Source organism: Crinia signifera, chromosome 3 (genome assembly GCF_055691185.1).
Source record: "Crinia signifera chromosome 3, ASM5569118v1, whole genome shotgun sequence".
Classification (NCBI taxonomy): domain Eukaryota; kingdom Metazoa; phylum Chordata; class Amphibia; order Anura; family Myobatrachidae; genus Crinia; species Crinia signifera.
Genome location: NC_139219.1, coordinates 117209174 through 117228605, shown reverse-complemented (window position 1 = coordinate 117228605; position 19432 = coordinate 117209174). Strand labels below are relative to the sequence as shown.

General features: G+C 42.9%; 1 protein-coding gene across 12 annotated transcripts in view; it reads right to left on the bottom strand.

Moving 5' to 3' along the window:
- AFDN (afadin, adherens junction formation factor) overlaps nucleotides 1–19432 on the bottom strand; it is a 723489-nt gene that overhangs the window by 270515 nt on the left and 433542 nt on the right. For all 12 annotated transcript variants that reach the window (XM_083176399.1, XM_083176400.1, XM_083176410.1 and 9 more), the window contains 2 exons: nucleotides 7924–7989; nucleotides 1138–1211 (listed from right to left, as the gene is read on the bottom strand). In XM_083176399.1, the coding sequence (XP_083032525.1) occupies nucleotides 1138–1211; nucleotides 7924–7989 (140 nt within the window). The remainder of the gene's footprint in view (nucleotides 1–1137; nucleotides 1212–7923; nucleotides 7990–19432) is intronic.

Below are 19432 nucleotides of genomic sequence, written 5' to 3'. Positions count from 1 at the left end.
TTTTCCATACCCCCACTTTAAAATTCCCACTTCGACCACTGTATATATCTATATACAGATATATATATATAGAGAGAGAGAGAGAGAGAGAGAGAGAGAGAGAGAGAGAGAGAGAGAGAGAGACAAACCAAACCAGCAGAAGTGAGCAAACATTAACATTAATGTATGAAAACTTTTTTTTTGGCATAATAAAGACACAAAAAACCTGCAAGATGAAAACACTTAATTGTCAAGTACCGTATATACTCGAGTATAAGTCGACCCGAATATAAGCCGAGGCACCTAATTTTACAACAAAAAACTGGGAAAACGTATTGACTCAAGTGGGGACCCTCACTCGAGTATAAGCCGAGGGGGGCTTTTTCAGCATAAAAAATGTTCTGAAAAAGTAGGCTTATACTCGAGTATATATGGGGTAGTTGTTTTTCTGGAGACTGCTGAAATGGTATGCAGTCATGCGCACATTATACAGACTTCGACATCACGTCTGCTGGCAGAAGATTGGCCTCAGCAACCGTGAAAAGGTGCAAGACACCTTAATCCCTACAGCTGGCATCACGACAGGTAAGTATTAGAGATGGGCAGGCTCTGATTTACTCTGATTTCAAAGCAGGATCTGTCAACTGTCAACAATTGTCATGTGATTTGGGATAGCCAATAAGTTCCTGCTTTAAAATCAGAGTAAATCAGAACCTGCACATCTCTAGTAAGTATGCAGGAAAGGCTAGTAGGCAGCCGAAAAAGGCAGGTTAGATTTACTGTAGGTACTAGTATAGGGACAGAAGGTTTGGCTAGCCTACAGGGAGCAAAGGTTATGTTTAGGCACTAGTGGGGAGGGTAAGGGTCAGATGTGGAAAGTCTCTTAGTTTCCATTATTATGTCCCACATCTACATCAGGCTTTCCTTGATATTTGCCTTGGAAACAAGTCGTTCACTATGGCCCATATGTAATTACATTATCCAGATTAGAAAATAATGAGCCTTTGGCATAAAAATTAAATCAGATAGGCAGCCTTAAAACTGCATTTAAAGCCACATTGTTATACATCATAGCCCACAAATTATAAACATTGTATTAACTTTCTTGATACTATCACTACTGCCAGCGTACTGTAGAACAATCTGACCAGGCATTACCTTTCTTGAGACAGTCCTACCAAACTTCTTCCATCCACACTAAGAAGCTGGTCTCCTGCAGCTAGACGCCCATCCTAAAATTTGGGACAAACATAAAATCATTTAAATTTCTGTATAATCAGAAATCACTAATCAGAGATTACTGTAAATCATCACTATCAGATTATTTTTAGGCTATTCTATTGGATCTCTTGATAAAAAGACCGGCTTTGCACAAAAAGCTCACAGGTTCATTGAAAAGTGTCTGTTTTTGAGCAGCACCACCCATTTTTCCTGGAAACCGGAATGGTTTTGGGGATTAAGCTTCGGCTGCCTGAAGCAGGCGACACAAATCCCTGATAAGGTGCATGTGCTTATTGAAGCTAATTTTATAGCCCCAGGACTGCTGACATTGCCCATAAGGCCCATACACACTTGACGATTTTCAGCTGAAATCCCCTAGTGTGTATGGCCTAACACTGCATCGCTTGGAAAGTCCACTTTCGGCTGGTTTTACCAGCATGCCAGCGATGATGGATGGTTTTTCATCCATCATCGCTGTGTGTGTACGCAGCGCAGGCTGAAAGATTATACACTTTCAGTAAGCGGACCGCCCCGAAGCCTCCCCTTCTCCCTCCCCCTGCTCATTACTCGCTGCGCTTCTGAACCTTCCTGCTCGTCGGCCCTCCCTCCCACTTGTTCGTCCGCACCCTGCTGCCGCTGCCAGCTCACCCACCAACAGTAACAGGCAGGCAGCTAGTCACCACAGCGGGAACGAAGGGAAAAAAAAAAAAACTCACTGCCACTAATGTTAACAGTTTTATATATACACACATATATATATATATATATATATATATATATATATATATATATATATATATATATAGTATTAAACGGCCTGCACCCTCCATCCATAAAGCACAACTACCACGGTGCACAAGCCGATATACGTATACAAATGTCCCCACAAGGCAGACTTCAAGCCAAATGTGCTAGCTTTCGGAAGTTTAATCCCTTCTTCAGGCAATATGCAGACACAATGACAAATGCAAATAGAAATAGCCTGATGACAATGTTGACAATACATTGAAACATTGCTGAAGGATATCAGCCTTTGAGTGCAATTTATTTCTTGTAAGAAGTCTGTGTGAGCTGTCGGTGTGCTGTGTTATTTATAAATATATATATATATATAAAACACCAGGCGGCACTTGGGCGACTTAGAAGAAATGGAGACCACACACAGGTTCTTCAAGATCTTTCGACATTTAATCTCATCATCAGGATTACATCTCGAAAGATCTTGAAGAACCTGTGTGTGGTCTCCACTTCTTCTAAGTCACCCAAGTGCCGCCTGGTGTACTCTACATATTTGCCAGCCTGGTTAACAGTCTGCAGCAGAGAAAGGCACGGGGTGCAAATATTTGTTATAAGCAGGAGAGTGACGGCTTTTTTCCATATAATATATATATATATATATATATATATATATATATATATATATATATATATATATATATATATATATATATAGAAGACGTGGGCTAGGCACTCCCGGTGATGGATAGTAGCTTGTGGCCGCTGCCTTCACAAAAGTAGTTACAGTCAGATGGAAGGTGCGGCACTCAGTCAACTTGCAAAGCGTCAGAAATAATAACACAACGCACTGGTTGCTTTTCAACGTTTCAAATGTATTACATTTGTCATCAGGATAAAGTACAAGTGAAATAAAACATACCTTTATAGACACACATACAAGGGAACAGCGTGTGAGGACGGAGCAATGGAGACCGCCCCTCTGCTGGGGGAGTGACGTCACAGAGTTACAGCCCGTAGGCAACGTTAGGACGTTTAAAGGGGTCACCATAGTAACGTGTTCCTCCCTCCATCAAGAAATTTGCTGCACCCTCTACTTTCGACCCGCAAACACACAACGCAAGCATCTAGACATTTGCCAGACTTATTGAGAGAGATGTGGATTTAGCGGTGAATAAAATGCCAAATAGACACCCTAATCTCACACCCCTTGAAAGACAAGCAATTACCACTCTTGCGAACAATAAAAATCTTGTTATCCGCCCGGCGGACAAAGGGGGTGCAGTAGTGTTACAAGACCTACAGGACTACCACTCAGAAATTATGAGACAGCTCTCGGACAGCACTACATACAGAAAACTGACATGTAATCCCACCAGTGCCAGCGCAATTAAATTACAAGAAGTATTGAACCTCTGAGTTGACTCTGGCACCATCTCATCAACTATTGCAGACATTCTGTTACCTAAGCACCCCGTGGCTCCAGCGCTATATACTACACCTAAGATCCACAAACAACTACAATCGCCCCCAGGCCGCCCCATAGTGTCTGCAAATGGCTCTTTATTCCAGCCGGCAGCTACGTACCTGGACGCAGAGCTACAACCTCTGATACAAAAGGAAGCCACTTTTTTGCTGGACACCTCATCCTTGCTTCGTGAGCTTGAGAATATTTCGTCTTTACCTGATAACTGTATTATGGCTACTATTGATGTAGTCAATTTATATACATCCATTCCTAATGATTTAGGCTTGTTGGCAGCACGGAGATTTCTGGAGACTAAAAGTGACTATTCCCTGCCCAAAATTGAATTCCTGCTATTGTTACTTGAACTTCTTACCAATGATTTTTTTGTGTACAACAATGATTTTTATTTACAGACAAAGGGCTGTGCTATGGGCTCTTCGGCAGCACCGGCATACACTAACATCTTTAGGTTTTCTATTGAACAAGATATGTTTTTTGCTGATCCTGGCTTTTCCTGTTACATTTTATTTTTTAAAAGGTATATTGCCGATCTCCTGTTATTTTGGGTAGGAGATGAGCATGTATTAACTGAGGCCATTGACCTGTATAATGCCAAAAAAGGTCCTATTAAGTTTACCTTTGAGTTGAGTAATTCCAAACTTCACTTCCTCGATGTGGATATACAGATTATTAATAATCACATTACCACCTCTGTATATACCACAAGCACGGACCGGAATACATTGCTCAAAGCTGCCACCCTAGGAGCCTGACCAATGGGCTCCCATATTCGCAAATGTTGTGAATTTTTCGCATTAACAGTGACATGACTACCGGCATTAAACAAATTGATTCCCTCATCACCAAGTTTCTTGACAGAGGGTATGACCACAAAGCCCTCCTGCAATGCAAGCACAAAGTGCTACAGCTTGACCGCAATTTATTACTTACCCTGAAATCCACAACCACCTCTAACAGTGGTGATATAGAGAATACCAGTGTGCCATGGGTTAATAGATTCAACAATGCCTCTGGAATAGTTAATAAAACCACCAGACATCATTGGCCCATTATCCAGAGTGATAGATCTCTCCCTTTCAGCAATAAAACCATCATGCCCTGTTATTCACGAGGGAAAAATCTTTGTGATCTTTTAGTTAAGACAGAAATCTCCATTCCCAAAAGTAATAAAATCTTCTTCCAAACTGGTAAAAATGGATGTTTTAAATGCCCATGTGTGACATGCCAGTTTCTTCTCACAGGTGACGAATTCTTGCACCCCCATACTGGTAATAAATACAGTATCAAGTACCGCTTCTCATGTGAATTCAGCTTCGTTGTGTATCTTATTGTCTGTCCATGCAGCCTTTATTACATAGGCAAAACTGAGCGTAAATTTAAAGAGAGGATGGGAGCGCACCGCAGCTCCATCAAACAAGCACTACTCCGTGGCAATAGTGATCAGCCGGTAGCGCGACATTTTGCTGAGTGTCGACACGCGCTTAACACTCTCAGATACCGCATGATAGACTGTGTCCCTCCCTCTATACGAGGAGGGGATCGAGGAAAAAAATTGTTACAACTAGAATCGCGCTGGATTCACCGTCTTGATGTGGTTTCCCCTAGGGGATTGAATGAATTTCTACCTTTGTCTGTATTTCGCTAAATGCCAGTGATACTATGTCTCTTAAATAGAACTGTATCCAGCTGAATGTTACTTTATTGATTGTACCCATCTTAATGTAATTTTGCTTATGTATTGCTGCAAACTTATGCTCTGTATCATTTTTTTCAGAATGTTTACACGTTACTATGGTGACCCCTTTAAACGTCCTTACGTTTCCTACGGGCTGTAACTCTGTGACGTCACTCCCCCAGCAGAGGGGCAGTCTCCATTGCTCCGTCCTCACACGCTGTTCCCTTGTATGTGTGTCTATAAAGGTATGTTTTATTTCACTTGTACTTTATCCTGATGACAAATGTAATACATTTGAAACGTTGAAAAGCAACCAGTGCGTTGTGTTATTATTTCTGACGCTTTGCAAGTCGACTGAGTGCCGCACCTTCCATCTGACTATATATATATATATATATATATATATATATATATATATATATATATATATATGTGTGTATATGTAAAGGCGGCACACCAACGGAATAAATGGAAGGAGACACTCAACTTCTGCAACGTTTCGATGCTTTATTCACCACATTGTCTTCAGGTAATAAAAAACATGTAACAAGTGTACCTTATATCCCCACCGTAAGACACGTGTTGCAGGTACAAAGGCCCACCTCCGGAAGGAGGACGCATACAATCTGACGTCACTCTACTCCCAGTCAGTAGCGATGGTAACCACACAGCGTGTAATTTAAAATCAAGGCATACGGCAATGACACATTATACTGCATATTACATAGCAAAACACAGTAATATAGTAACAAATTGACACTCAGAATGTACAGTACATTAATATAATATGAAGTTTTACAAAAAAACATGAAGTCCAAGGTACTCATTTAAGCCACAGGGAGATAAGGTGTTTAGGCGAAAAATCCACCTTGACTCACACTGTAGCAATTTTAAAGAGCGGTGTCCCCCCCCCCCCCCCCCCCCCCCCCGGATATCAGCCGGTACGTGATCAATAATCATATATTTTAATACGGACAAACTGTGTCCAGACTCCAGGAAATGCCAGATTGATCACTGTGACCCGTGGAGATAGCCGCCCGAATGGCATGCATATGAGCTGCCATGCGGACTCGCAAAGTGCAATCGGTTTTACCGATATAACGGAGTCCGCACGGACAGGTAATCATATAGATAATGAATTGAGTCATGCACAATGGATAAAAAAGCGTTCGCCAACAACCAAAGAGCGGCAAGTCATACAATTTAAGCATTGAAAACATCCTTTACTTTCCAGCTGTCCCCAGCCGGTGACCCCCACTTAGCATGATTTTTATGTATTTATAAGAAAGTGCCCTGTTATATGGCCGTGCGTTCCACGGAGGCTGTGGGGTGGAGCACATCGGCGGTGTTAACAAAGTAAGCCCAAATGGAATGCACAATGATGCGCTTCCGGTAGAGATAATCAGTCAGGATCAGGCTGCCAAAGATGGCCATGCATTCCACACAGTTGTGGAGTGGAATGCATAGGCCATTGAGGCGGAAGTAGCCGTATTGAGGCGCACAGCGTTGCAGCTGTGCACCGCATGCCGAAGCAGATGGCGGTACTGCCCGCCTCAATGGACGCCTTCTATATGTGAGTATAGCTTTGTGTCTTATTGATGTATTGGCTGCCTGTTTGTTATAGGCTGTATGCCTGTAATAGTGAATGGTGATTTGCTAATTATAGGTGGGTGTTGTCGGTTTTGGGTACTAAGGGTGGCCCATTTTCTATGGGTGTATTGTATGGCTCCGTCGTGGGACCATTAGAAAGCTACCCCAGGAATTAGCATATATACAAGTGAGTGTCAACGGGGAGGGGAGGGGTGGGGGTTAGATAGAGAGACTGGGAGGATGGCGGAACTCAGAAATCAAATGACTCCACACACAGGTAGTAGAACCAACGTTTCTGGGCCTAGTGGCCCCTTTATCAAGGTGCAGCTGCACCTTGTACCATTGTACCAGATGTTATTGTTTTAACTATAACCATGTTATTCATACTCTGTGAGCTGTTTGGACATGTGCAGTGGATATTATAGTACACCGCTGAGTATTTGGGACAGATTAAGCCAACAATGTATGCGTTGCCGCCATAACAATGTACATTGGTGGGCAGTGGCAACGCATACATTGATGGCAGTATGCATTGCCGCCATAACATAATGTACATTGGTGGGCAGAGACAGCGGTAACGCATATATTGCTGACCTGCGCCAGCAAGGAATGTTTTACCACCATACTATAAATTGGTGGGTAGTGGCGGCGGTAACACATACATTGCTGGCCTGCGATACCGCTGCCACTGCACACTAATGCACATTATGTTATGGAGGTAATGCATACATTGCTGGCGCAGGTGAATGAAATTGTAGCCGTGCACATGGGAGGGATTATCACCCAGGCAGGGCGGGACCTGATCGCTGGGCTCTGACTATACGCTGCCCAGCAATCTGTTCTAAACCAGGCAGCAAGAACAGGAATGCACTGAATAAAATGGACCCTGCTCCCACTCTTGGAATTCAAACCCTGCCCATTATGTAAATAGCCTTTTGTATGAAAGATTTTCAGCAAAGTCTTTCACCTCCTGAAAATCTCTTGCTCTTTGGGGAAAATAGCTTAGTGTGTACGCACTATTTTGGTGACAGGTATATCAGAGATTTTGGCAGTCTTTTGAAATGAAAATCTACTAGTGTGTATGGGCTTTACTGTTTATTAGGGATGTAATTTACTTATTTTTTTGTAATTGGAGATTTGCATTATACCATAGATTATATTTGCCCCAACTATGATGTGGTCTCCTGCTTTTTTCAATTGTCCCAGTGAACTTATACATAACATATCTACATACCACTTCTGCAGCACCTCCTTTTACAACAGATTTTATGTAAATGCCAAGTTTCTCTTGTCCAGCACCCTGCCAAAAAAATAAAAATCACAAAGTTTATAAAATACGCTTAGTTAAAATCATCAATAATATCAGAGAAGATTGACTGAGAACAGCCCAACTACTGCAACATTTGACCTGCCCTGTACACCACAAGCAATTGATGTAGTCTGTCAAAGAAGGGTGTGTGCAGTGTACTTTAACTGCTTTTTTTTTCTAAGAGGAGAGGGCAGTACCAAGTAAAACTAGCTCTAAAAGTTAAGAAAAGGGGTAAAAGGTGAGAGGCAAAGGGATACTGTCATAGGGTCATTAGCACGTTGGTCGACAGTCATTACATCAACACCATTAGGTCAACATGCATTTAGGTCAACATGAGTCTAGGTCGAGGTGCAGGAAGGTCGACATGAGTTAGGTCGAATGGGTCATTAGGTTGACATGGGTTAGGTCGAAAGTCAAAAGGTCACCATGAGGTTTTCACATTTTTCTTTTAAGTTGTCATGTGCTGACAGACGGTATTTCAATCCCTACCATCCACTCTGTCGTGGCGGGTGAATAATATAGTGTGTAGCGTAGTGAGGCACCATGCCCGAAGTATACGAGGGGACGCAGTGCTACATTTCAGTGTCCATGTTGACTGTCGACATTCGGGACAAAATGTTTTTTTTCTTTAAAAAAAAAAAAACATGTCGATCTAATGACCCTGTCGACAAAACCCATGTCAACCTACAGTCATTTCGACCTTCCTGCATGCTGATATAGACTCATGTCGACCTACATGCTGGTGACCTAATGATCCATACCTGAGGCAAATGGGTGAGTAGCTTGAGCTAAGTGGGGAGATCTGATGGCCATGTGAGGTGAAGTACAGGACATGCATGTGTGAAAGTGGACTAAAACTGGTCTGACTTGTGCCTCAGACATTCTCTTGAACTTCCCTGGAAATGCTTACTGTACATCTCATTTTACTTGAGGTGTCTTTTTTTTGTTTGTTTCCATGGAATTTATGTAAAAACACTTATGAGGAATTGCCAGGGGAGTTCAAATGAAATCTGATGAGACACAGGTGCCAAAAATTACCCGTGATCTGTACTGACGGCTGCACATCCAAATGTATCTTATGTGCAGCACATCTGACTTCCGACTTGATGTGTACAGGACCGCGCATCGGATGGGATGTCAAAAGTGCAATTTGTCCACTTTTTTAACCAATAATCCGATGGAATCGGACGAAAACAGGCCAAATTCACCAATGTTTGGGCACCTTAAGTCATAAGCAGAGAAGCTTGATGAGTATGTTAGGAAACATGGTGATGTTGGATAGAAATGTAAACGATCTTGTGTAATGTGAGGGATATTTTGGGAGGATTGAGAGAGACATGAATTTGTGTAAAGATGTCTTTAGTGACTGGTTGGGGGAATTAGTCAGATAACACACATTACAATACATGGGCATCTGTCTAAGCATTAATCGGTTTACTGGCGGATGACTCAGAGTAACCTGCCAAGTAGAAGTCTCCTTGTGACATTACACAGCATGCATGTCAAAGAAAAGTGCAGATATTTATGGTGAAAGTTCATGCAAGGGAGGCTGTGCATCCTAATTGAGATACATGTGAGATGAGTGGCATAATTAGTTTAATACTTCAAAAAATATGGAGACCGCAGATATAAGGAAGACAGCTGGCAGGGATAAAAAGTGATACCGGTTGAGTATCCCTTATACAAAATGCTTGGGATCACGCGTAAGAGATTTTTACAGATTTTGGATCTTTTTTTTTTTTTTTAACATACTTACCTGGTCCCCCAGCGGCCTTCAGGATCTTCTTCAGCGGTCCCAGGGGTGCATTGCGCGAGTTTACAGGCGCACTGGTGATGTCACCGGCATGCAAACGCACCGCCCAATGCACTCCTGGGACCGCTGAAGAACTCCTGAAGGCCGCCAGGGGACCAGGTAAGTATGTTAAAAAAAAAAAAAAGATCCAAAATCTGGAAGGCATTAATAAGGGGCGGGGGGGGGGGGGGGGGGGTCACAAATAAACAAAAAAAACTGGAATATTTTGATGAGACCTCCGGATATGGGAGACTCTACCTGTACTTGGGCTAAATGTATTATGTACCGTGAAACCAAGACAGATATATAACAAATGCAGTATTAATGTTGTAGTATTACAAGGGAATGGAATACAGACATTAGGTCGACATGCATTGGGTTGACGATTAAAGGTTACATAGTTACATAGTAGGTAAGGTTGAAAAAAGACTTGCGTCCATCTAGTTCAACCTGGTATAGATATCCATTGCTGATTTGGTAGGTTCTGGTATTTTACAGACAAATTATATTTCTTATTTGTACCCATGGATGTTTTTCTCCAGTAAATGTTTGTCCAACTTTGCCTTGAACGCATTTAATGAGCCAGCCGTTACCACCTCTCTGGGAAGAGAGTTCCAGAGTTTGACTGTTCTGACCGTAAAGAAATTCTTTCTACTAGCTGAATGAAATCTTTTTTCTTCTAATCTATACTCATGCCCTCGCGTCCTAGATTCCTTTCTAGTAGAAAATAGGGTGTGTGACAGTTCCTTATATTGGCCTTTGATATACTTGTACATGTTGAGCATGTCCCCCCTTAAACGTCTCTTTTCTAATGTAAATAGTCCCAAATTGCTTAATCTCTCCCCGTAGCTTAAATTCTCCATTCCCCTAATAAGCTTTGTTGCTCGCCTTGGGACTTTTTCTAATTCTATGATGTCCTTTTTATAGTGTGGGGCCCAGAACTGTACTCCGTACTCTAGGCGAGGTCTCACCAATGCTTTATATCATGGGTCTTCAACCTGTGGCCCTGCAGATGTTGTGAAACTACATGTTCCAACATGCATTGCTACATTTTTTCCTATAAGAGCATACCAAAACTGTCAGGGCATGCTGGGAAATGTAGTTCCACAACATCTGGAGGGCCACAGGTTGAAGACCTGTGCTTTATATAGTGGCATAATTACCCTTGAGTTCCTAGTTTCCATTCCCCTCTTAATACATGCCAGAATTTTGTTGGCCTTTTTTGTAGCTACATTACAATGGGCACTACATCCTAGATTGCTGTCTATTTGGACTCCTAGATCCTTTTCAAGTATGGAATTACCCAGTTCCTCTCCGCTAAGGTTGTAACTTGCACACTGGTTGTGTCTCCCAAGGTGCATAACCTTACATTTATCTACATTGAACCTCATCTTCCATTTTTTTGCCCACTCATCTAGAATTGCAAGATCATTTTGAAGCATGGTGACATCTTCTGGTGATTTGATGACTTTGCTAAGTTTTGTATCGTCCGCAAAGATGGATACATTGCTGAGTAACCCTATCCCAATATCGTTAATAAAAATGTTAAACAAAATGGGCCCCAAAACCGAACCCTGGGGCACTCCACTTAGTACCGGTATCATATCTGATATGGCACCATTCACAACCACTCTTTGTTCTCTATTACATAGCCAATTCCCTACCCATCTGCAGATATTTTCACCCAATCCTAGGTTCTCCATTTTATTAATCAATCTCTTGTGTGGGACAGTATCAAATGCTTTAGCGAAATCTAGGAAAATCACATCTACAGCATTTCCATTATCGAGGTTTTTGCTAACCTCTTCATAGAACCCTAGTAGATTAGTTTGGCATGAACGATTTTTCACGAACCCATGTTGGTTAGTACTGAGTAGACGGTGATGATCTAAATATTCCTGGATACCATCCCTTAAAAATCCTTCAAATAGTTTACCCACAATTGATGTTAAACTAACGGGTCTGTAATTAGCGGGATTTTCCTTTTTTCCTTTTTTGAATATTGGCACTACCTCTGCTATTCTCCAATCTTTTGGTACTATACCCGACGATAGTGACTTGCTAAAGATATAATGTAGGGGGGTAGCGGCTTATGTTGACACATGAAATAGGTTGACATGGCTGAGGTCGACAGGGTTGGGATGTAGACACTAACATTAGGTCGACAATGGCAAGGACGACAGGAATTTTCCTTTTTTTTTCTGAAGCCGACAGGTGGCATTTCATGCCCTACCGTCCACTAGGGCAGTGGTTCCCAATCTGTGTGCCTAGGCACCCTGGGGTGCTTTGGGTTGATGGACTAGGATCAATTTATATATTTTATTGTCAATGTAACAGGCAAAACCAGTGCTGGTTGCTGCCAATCATAATATATGTGGACAAAGAGAAGAAAATCCTGTCTCTCACCACATAATTGTGACCGATAATCACAATTTACTGCTGCTGAATTCTTAATAATAATAATAATAATAATACAAAATTGGCCTAGGTGTGCCTTGAAACCATTTCGATGCTATAGGGCCCGTTATTCAAACAAGTTTGGGAATCACTGCACTAGGGTGTGGAGGGAGACTAGAATAGTGTGCTGAGTGCAGCATGGCACCGTGCCGAAGCATGGCATGTCTTCATTGCAATACAATGCAGTTAGGATACACAAAGAGATTGTTTTGTTTAATTTGAAATACATTGTATGTGATGGAGTCTTTGAATCTGTATACTTAAGGCCCATATACACTTGACGATTTTCAGCTCAAAATCGCGTAGTGTGTATGGCCCAGAGATTGCCCACTAGCGATGATGCGCGCTCCCGCATCATTGCTAGGAAAGTGGTTCATCTGCTGGTTTTACCAGCAGATGAGGCGATGATGGATGGTTTTTCATCCATCATCGCCATGTGTGTACGCCTGCCGGGCTGAAAGATTAACCACTTTCAGCCCGGCGGACAGCCCCGCTGTCCCCCGCCCCCTCGCCTGTCATTCTCACGCACCCTGCGCTCTACCTCTGGCCGCCCGGCTGCTGCTCCCCGGCTAGGATAAACACCCGGCTGGCCCCGCCCCCCACAACACGGAGCAGACAGCCCAGCAGTGCTGTCTGCCCAGCTAAACACACTGACCACCAATGTTTATATATTTATGCCCACTGCCACCAATGTATTAATTTAAATGCAGCAAATATTATTATTATTATTATTATTAGTAATATATTATTATTATTATATTTATAAGGCGACACAAATGTTTTGCAGTGCCGTGCAAAGGAACAATACAGGGAGACAAAGCATGGCATAACATTGAATTAATAACAAAAATACAGTACAAATAAAGAGCGCCACAGATCAATACAAATTACAGCTTAAATGTAAGTAGTGAGGACTTAATCAACATACAACTAGAGGCTTAATGCCAATGATGGAGAGGAGTATGTGGACAAAGATGGTCACTGAGTGTTGGAGTATAGGAGAGCTGTGAGTGAAATGTGAAGAGAAGTGGCCTTTGACAACAGGAGTGAAGAGGGCCATGCTCAGAGGAGCTTACAATCTAGTAGGAAGTAGAGACAGACAGATTACAAGAGGTGCAAGCGAGTGGGTGGTGGTTAGATAGCAGGATGTAAAAAGGCAAGGGGTCGGAGAACCAGCTGATTTATGCAGTGGAAGGGTACGCTTTGATGAATAGGTGAGTTTTCAGTGCCCGTTTGAAGCTTTGCAAGGTCGGGGAGAGTCTAATGGAGCGAGGGAGTGCATTCCACTGAAGGGGTGCAGCACGGGCAAAGTCCTGTACTCTAGCATGGGAAGCAGTGAGGTGTTTGAAGAGGATTCTGTAGGAGAATGGAAGCCAGTGCAGATTTTGTTGAAGGGGAGTGGCATATATATATATATATATATATATATATATATATATATATATATATATATATATAGGAACGGTGCGGAACTCCCAGCATAATAAAGAAACTCTTACACACCAATAGTGGTCAACGTTTAAATTTTTATAGAAAAATCAGGATCAGGAAATTTTTCTATAAAAATTGAAACGTTGACCACTATTGGTGTGTAAGAGTTTCTTTATTATGCTGGGAGTGCCGCACCGTTCCTATCTACATACCTACCCTTTGTGAAGGCACCGGCTCAACATTGCTGCATCTTATTGGGAGTGCCGATTCCTGGACGTTTATATATATATATATATATATATATATATATATATACAGTATATATACATATATATATCTAGATATATATATCTATAGTTTATAATATATATATATATTATAATATATTTATATATATATTATAATATACATGTATATTAGAAGATAATATATATATATATATATAAATAAAATTATTATATTATACGGCCAGGTAGCACCCCAGGCAGGGGGGGGGGGGGGGGGCGCTCCAGCACTACTCGCTCCACTGGTTAAGGGGGTGTGATGTGGGTGCCGCGTTGCTCCACGGGGTATCGCTCCGAGGGAGGGAAGGGGCTGGCGGGTGATGCGGCCGGCGAGGCATGGCTCCACGGGGGGAAGCCGGCGGGTGATGCAGTGAGGGCTGCCGCGTCGGAACCCTTGGAATTCAAACCCAGCCCATTTATAATGAAAGATTTTCAGCAAAGTCTTTCGCCTTCTGCAAATCTCTTGCTCTTTGGGGACAATAGCTCAGTGTGTAAGCACTACTTTGGTGAAAGATATATCTATAGGCCCATACACACTTGACGATTTTCAGCTGAAAATCGGTCAAAACAGCCGTTTTGAGCGATTTTCGGCCGAAAATCGCCCAGTGTGTATGCCCCGGAGATTGCCGACTAGCGATGATGCGCGCTCCCGCATCATCGCTAGGAAAGTGGTTCATCTGCTGGTTTTACCAGCAGATGTGGCGATGATGGATGGTTTTTCATCCATCATCGCCATGTGTGTACGCCTGCCGGGCTGAAAGATTAACCACTTTCAGCCCGGCGGACCGCCCCCCCGCCCCTTCGCCCGTCATACTCACCCCTGTGCTCCGTCTGGCTGGCCGGCTGGATGCTGCTGCTGCTGAGACCTGCTCCCCGGCCAGGCTAGCCCCGCCCCCAGCCTAAACACACGGAGCAGACAGCACTGCTCCCTGCTAACACCTGCTGGGCACCAATGGTTTTATTATTCTGCCCACTGCCACCAATGTATTCATTAAATGCACCAATATATATATATATATATATATATATATATATATATATATATATATATATATATATATATATATATATATTAATTTATATTATAATATATTATAATATATTGTTGGTGCATTTAAATGAATACATTGGTGGCAGTGGGCATATAAAATATAAACATTGGTGGGCAGCTGTGTGCGTCGCTATCTGCTGGGGACGGCTATGGATAGTGTAGGGCACGGGGCGCCCCAGGCGGGGAGGGAGGGCGCTTTGGCGCTTACCCGCTTTGCTCCACAGGGGAACTATGCGGCCACATCTCACCGAGGGAGGGAAGGGGCTGGAGGGGGATGCGGTGACGGCCGCCGAGTCACTCCAGGGGCACATGGGGGGGGGGGGGTGGGTTGCATTTAAATAAATATACATTTGTGGCAGTGGGCATATAAATATATAAACATTGGTGGGCAGTGTTGGCAGTAACGTATACATTGCTGGTCTGTGCCAGCAATGCATAAATCATAAATTAGCATCAACACTGCCCACCAATGTTTATATATTTATATGCCCACTGCCACAAATGTATATTTATTTAAATGCAACCCCCCCCCCATGTGCCCCTGGAGTGACTCGGCGGCCGTCACCGCATCCCCCTCCAGCCCCTTCCCTCCCTCGGTATACTGTGTATATATGGAACCCTTGGAATTCAAACCCAGCCCATTTATAATGAAAGATTTTCAGCAAAGTCTTTCGCCTCCTGAAAATCTCTTGCTCTTTGGGGAAAATAGCTCAGTGTGTACGCACTACTTTGGTGAAAGATATAGCTATCAAAGATTTTGGCAAAGTCTTTTGAAATGAAAATCTTCAAGTGTGTATGGGCCTTATCAAAGATTTTGGCAAAGTCTTTTGAAATGAAAATCTATAAGTGTGTATGGGCCTTAAGTAGTACAATGTACAGTAGGAGCCAAACTTTTATCCAATATAAAGGCCCATACACACTTAAAAATTTTAATTTCAAAAGACTTTGCCAAAATCTCTGAAAGATATATCTTTTACCAAAGTAGTTCGTACACACTGAGCTATTTTCCCCAGAGTGAGAGATTTTCAGGGGGCGAAAGACTTTGATGAAAATCTTAAGAAGAGACTGCCGTACTCGCAACTTCTAAAGGCCCATACACACTTGCCGACTTTAAGCTGAAACTGAGTTTCAGCTTAAAGTCTGCAAGTGTGTATATGCCACCGATGCCCGACTAGCCATGATGCGTGCTCCCGCATCATCACTAGCAAAGTGGGCCATCTGCTGGTTTTACCAGCACGTCTGGCGATGATGGCTCATATTTGAGCCATCATCGCCAGGTGTGTACGGCAGCCGGGCTGAAAGATCAGAGACTTTCAGCCCGACTGACCGCCCCCTCCCTCCCCCTGCTCCCTGGCGCTGGAACATACTCACCGCCGGGACAACTGAGCCGCTCTTCCGCCGCTATCTCCCCCTGCTCTGGCGCATATGTCACACTGATGCGCCACTCAGTTCCCCAGCCCGTCGGACGCCCTGCCCCCCCTGCGCCTGTCGGACGCACTGACCCCTGCTCCGTGTTCTCTCCGCCCTGCTCCACACAAGGAGCATCTACTGCCACCAATGATTTCTTTATTTTCCGGTAATATATACATTGCTGGCACATGCCAGCAATGTATATATCAATGGCACCACTGCCACCAATGATTTCTTATTTGCTGGTAATATATACATAGCTGGCACATGCCAGCGATGTATATATTACTGGCACCACTGCCACCACTGCCACCAATGATTTCTTATTTGCTGGTAATATATACATAGCTGTATATACATAGCTGGCACATTCCAGCAATGTTTATATTACTGGCACCCCTGCCACCAATGATTTCTTATTTGCTGTTTTTTTTTTTTTTTAATTGAGTCTTTATTTTAATTTTTTGCAAAAAGAACAAACAAGACATTACTTTACATTTATAAAACCCACACATAACTCACTTACATATACTTCGTACAATACACATTGCAATTACCGAATCTCTATATACGGATCTTCACTCCTTGGGGGTTCCTAGCGCGGGAGGGTGGAGGGGGGGGATACTATCGAGGGGGTCTATTAACTGATATTGGACATCCCCCTGTTTTTCAGTCGGTATAGAGTAAGATATGTTTCGCTATCTGGAATGATTCTAATCCCATATACTCTAGGATTGGAGCGACAGGAGGAGGGGGAAAGGGGGAAAGGGGAAAAAAAGAAAAGGAAAACTTTCGAACATATTGGAAGTTTCACTGGTAGGAGATATATATTCTCCTGGTCCACTCTGGGTACTTCGTTGGTCTTGATTCTTTGTACAGACTAGTTTTCATATCTCAACATTCTGGAACAGGGATTACATTACCCCCCTTTTATGATTTTTCTTGTCCTTCCCTTCCCATTCCCCCTCTCCCGACATTGGTCGAGGCGGCATCTCATTAACATGGGGCAATTACCCCGGGATACATCGAACATGACAAGTGAAATATACAATGCATACAACATCCATGTGAAACTCTGCATATACTAAACTACAAATGAAAGTGGAAAAAATAAAAACGAGTGAATAGGAGGTCGTGCATTCCTGACAGGTATGGGACCGAGATTGAATATATGTGACCCGCCCCCCCTTTGTTTATTTTTTTATTTATATATATTTTTTTTTCTTTTTTTTTCATTTGTGTTAGATTTACTACTGTAGTTAATAAACTATGCTCCTGTGAATTTATACCATTTAGATTGATACCACTGGTGCCATATATTGTGAAATTTAGTGGACTCCCCTTTAGAGGCATAGTGATACTTCTCGTGCTCATATATCACGTTTACTAAATTGACCCATTCTATAAATACCGGGCCCGTTGTATCCATCCAGTGCCGTGCAATTATCAACTTGGCCGAAGCCGTAAGAATTATTATGAGAGCGCTGCTCTCTGGATAAATAACCGTCTCGCCAAATTCCTAGAACCATTTTTTTAGCTGTGAGAGTATCCCGTGGTATCCCAATGTCTACCAAGACCTGCCGTATTTTGTCCCAGAAATGACCTACTGAAATACACGACCATATCAAATGCCAAAAGGCGGCCCCTGACTCATCGCACCTTGGGCATTTATCCGAAGCTGATCCTGCCATTTTCTGTAGACCCACCGGAGTTATATATGTCCTATGAAGAACATTAAACTGGACCTGTTGAATGCGGATCGATCCCGTTGCCCACTTTGGAGCAGCCAACGCTTCCTGCCACTGTCCATCCGTCAAGGACGGGAGGTCTCGGGCCCATTTCTGCCTTAGCTGTGGTATCCCCTCATCTGGTTCCATTGTGACGAGGAACTTAATAGTTTTTGATATCCGTTTTTTCGGGGTCAGGTTTTTCAGGAATACTTTAACCGGGGTGTCCTGTAACCTTTTGTCCATCCCCCTATCCCACCGTCTAATGGCGTTTCGCAACTGCAGGAATCTATAAAACATTGGCCTAGGGAGCGAATATTCGCACCGTAACTGATCAAAGGACTTCATGTTATTATTTTGATAAAGTTGGCCCAGGGTGGTGATCCCATATTGTGACCACAGTTTTCCACCTTGCTGTTTATAAACCTCCTTAGCAGTTGGCAGCAGCAGGAACAATTTATCTGGGTCCACCCCATCATAATTACCTATTTTTTCGACCATGTTACAGATTTTAATAGCATGAATAATGATGCCCGGATATTTTTTTCCTAACAGTGCCCAGAAGCAGTGTCTGGAGGGGTGTTATATATGGATCTATACACTTTAACAATCTATATAGATCAGGTGTATATTCGTCTTCCTGTATCCAGGAGATAAGATGCACTAGTTGGGCCGCCATGTAGTACCTTTTAAAGTTGGGCAATGCCAGTCCCCCCGTTTCTCGACTTCTCCAAAGGGTGGACAGTTTGACCCTGGGACGTTTATTACCCCATATAAAGGAGGATATTGTACGGTTAAGATTTCTAAAGTACTTGTCCTTTATATAGATGGGGGAGTGCTGTAAAAGATATAGTAGTTTCGGGAGGATAACCATTTTTATCAAGTTGACTCGGCCTATTACAGTTAAGGGGAGTCTGGCCCATCTCCTACATTTTATTCTTACCTCCTGGATAGCAGGGTAGATATTATCCTTGAGGTATCCTTCTGTTTTCCCCGTAACCACTACCCCCAGGTATTTGAACCCCTGTGTTTTTATTAGTGGGTCATATCGCTGTCCTGTCTCATGTGAATCCTTACCCAGTATTAATAAGTGGGATTTATCCCAGTTTACTGTTAGGCCTGAAACTTTCCCGAAAATATTAAGTTGTGTCACTACTGCTGGAAGATCTTGTTCTGGGTCTGCCAGACCAACCAGCAAATCGTCTGCATAGAGTGAGACGAGATTATATCTGATCTCTCTTGTCGGGTCCTGGCTGTATAGCCTGGATCTTAACAGGCAGGC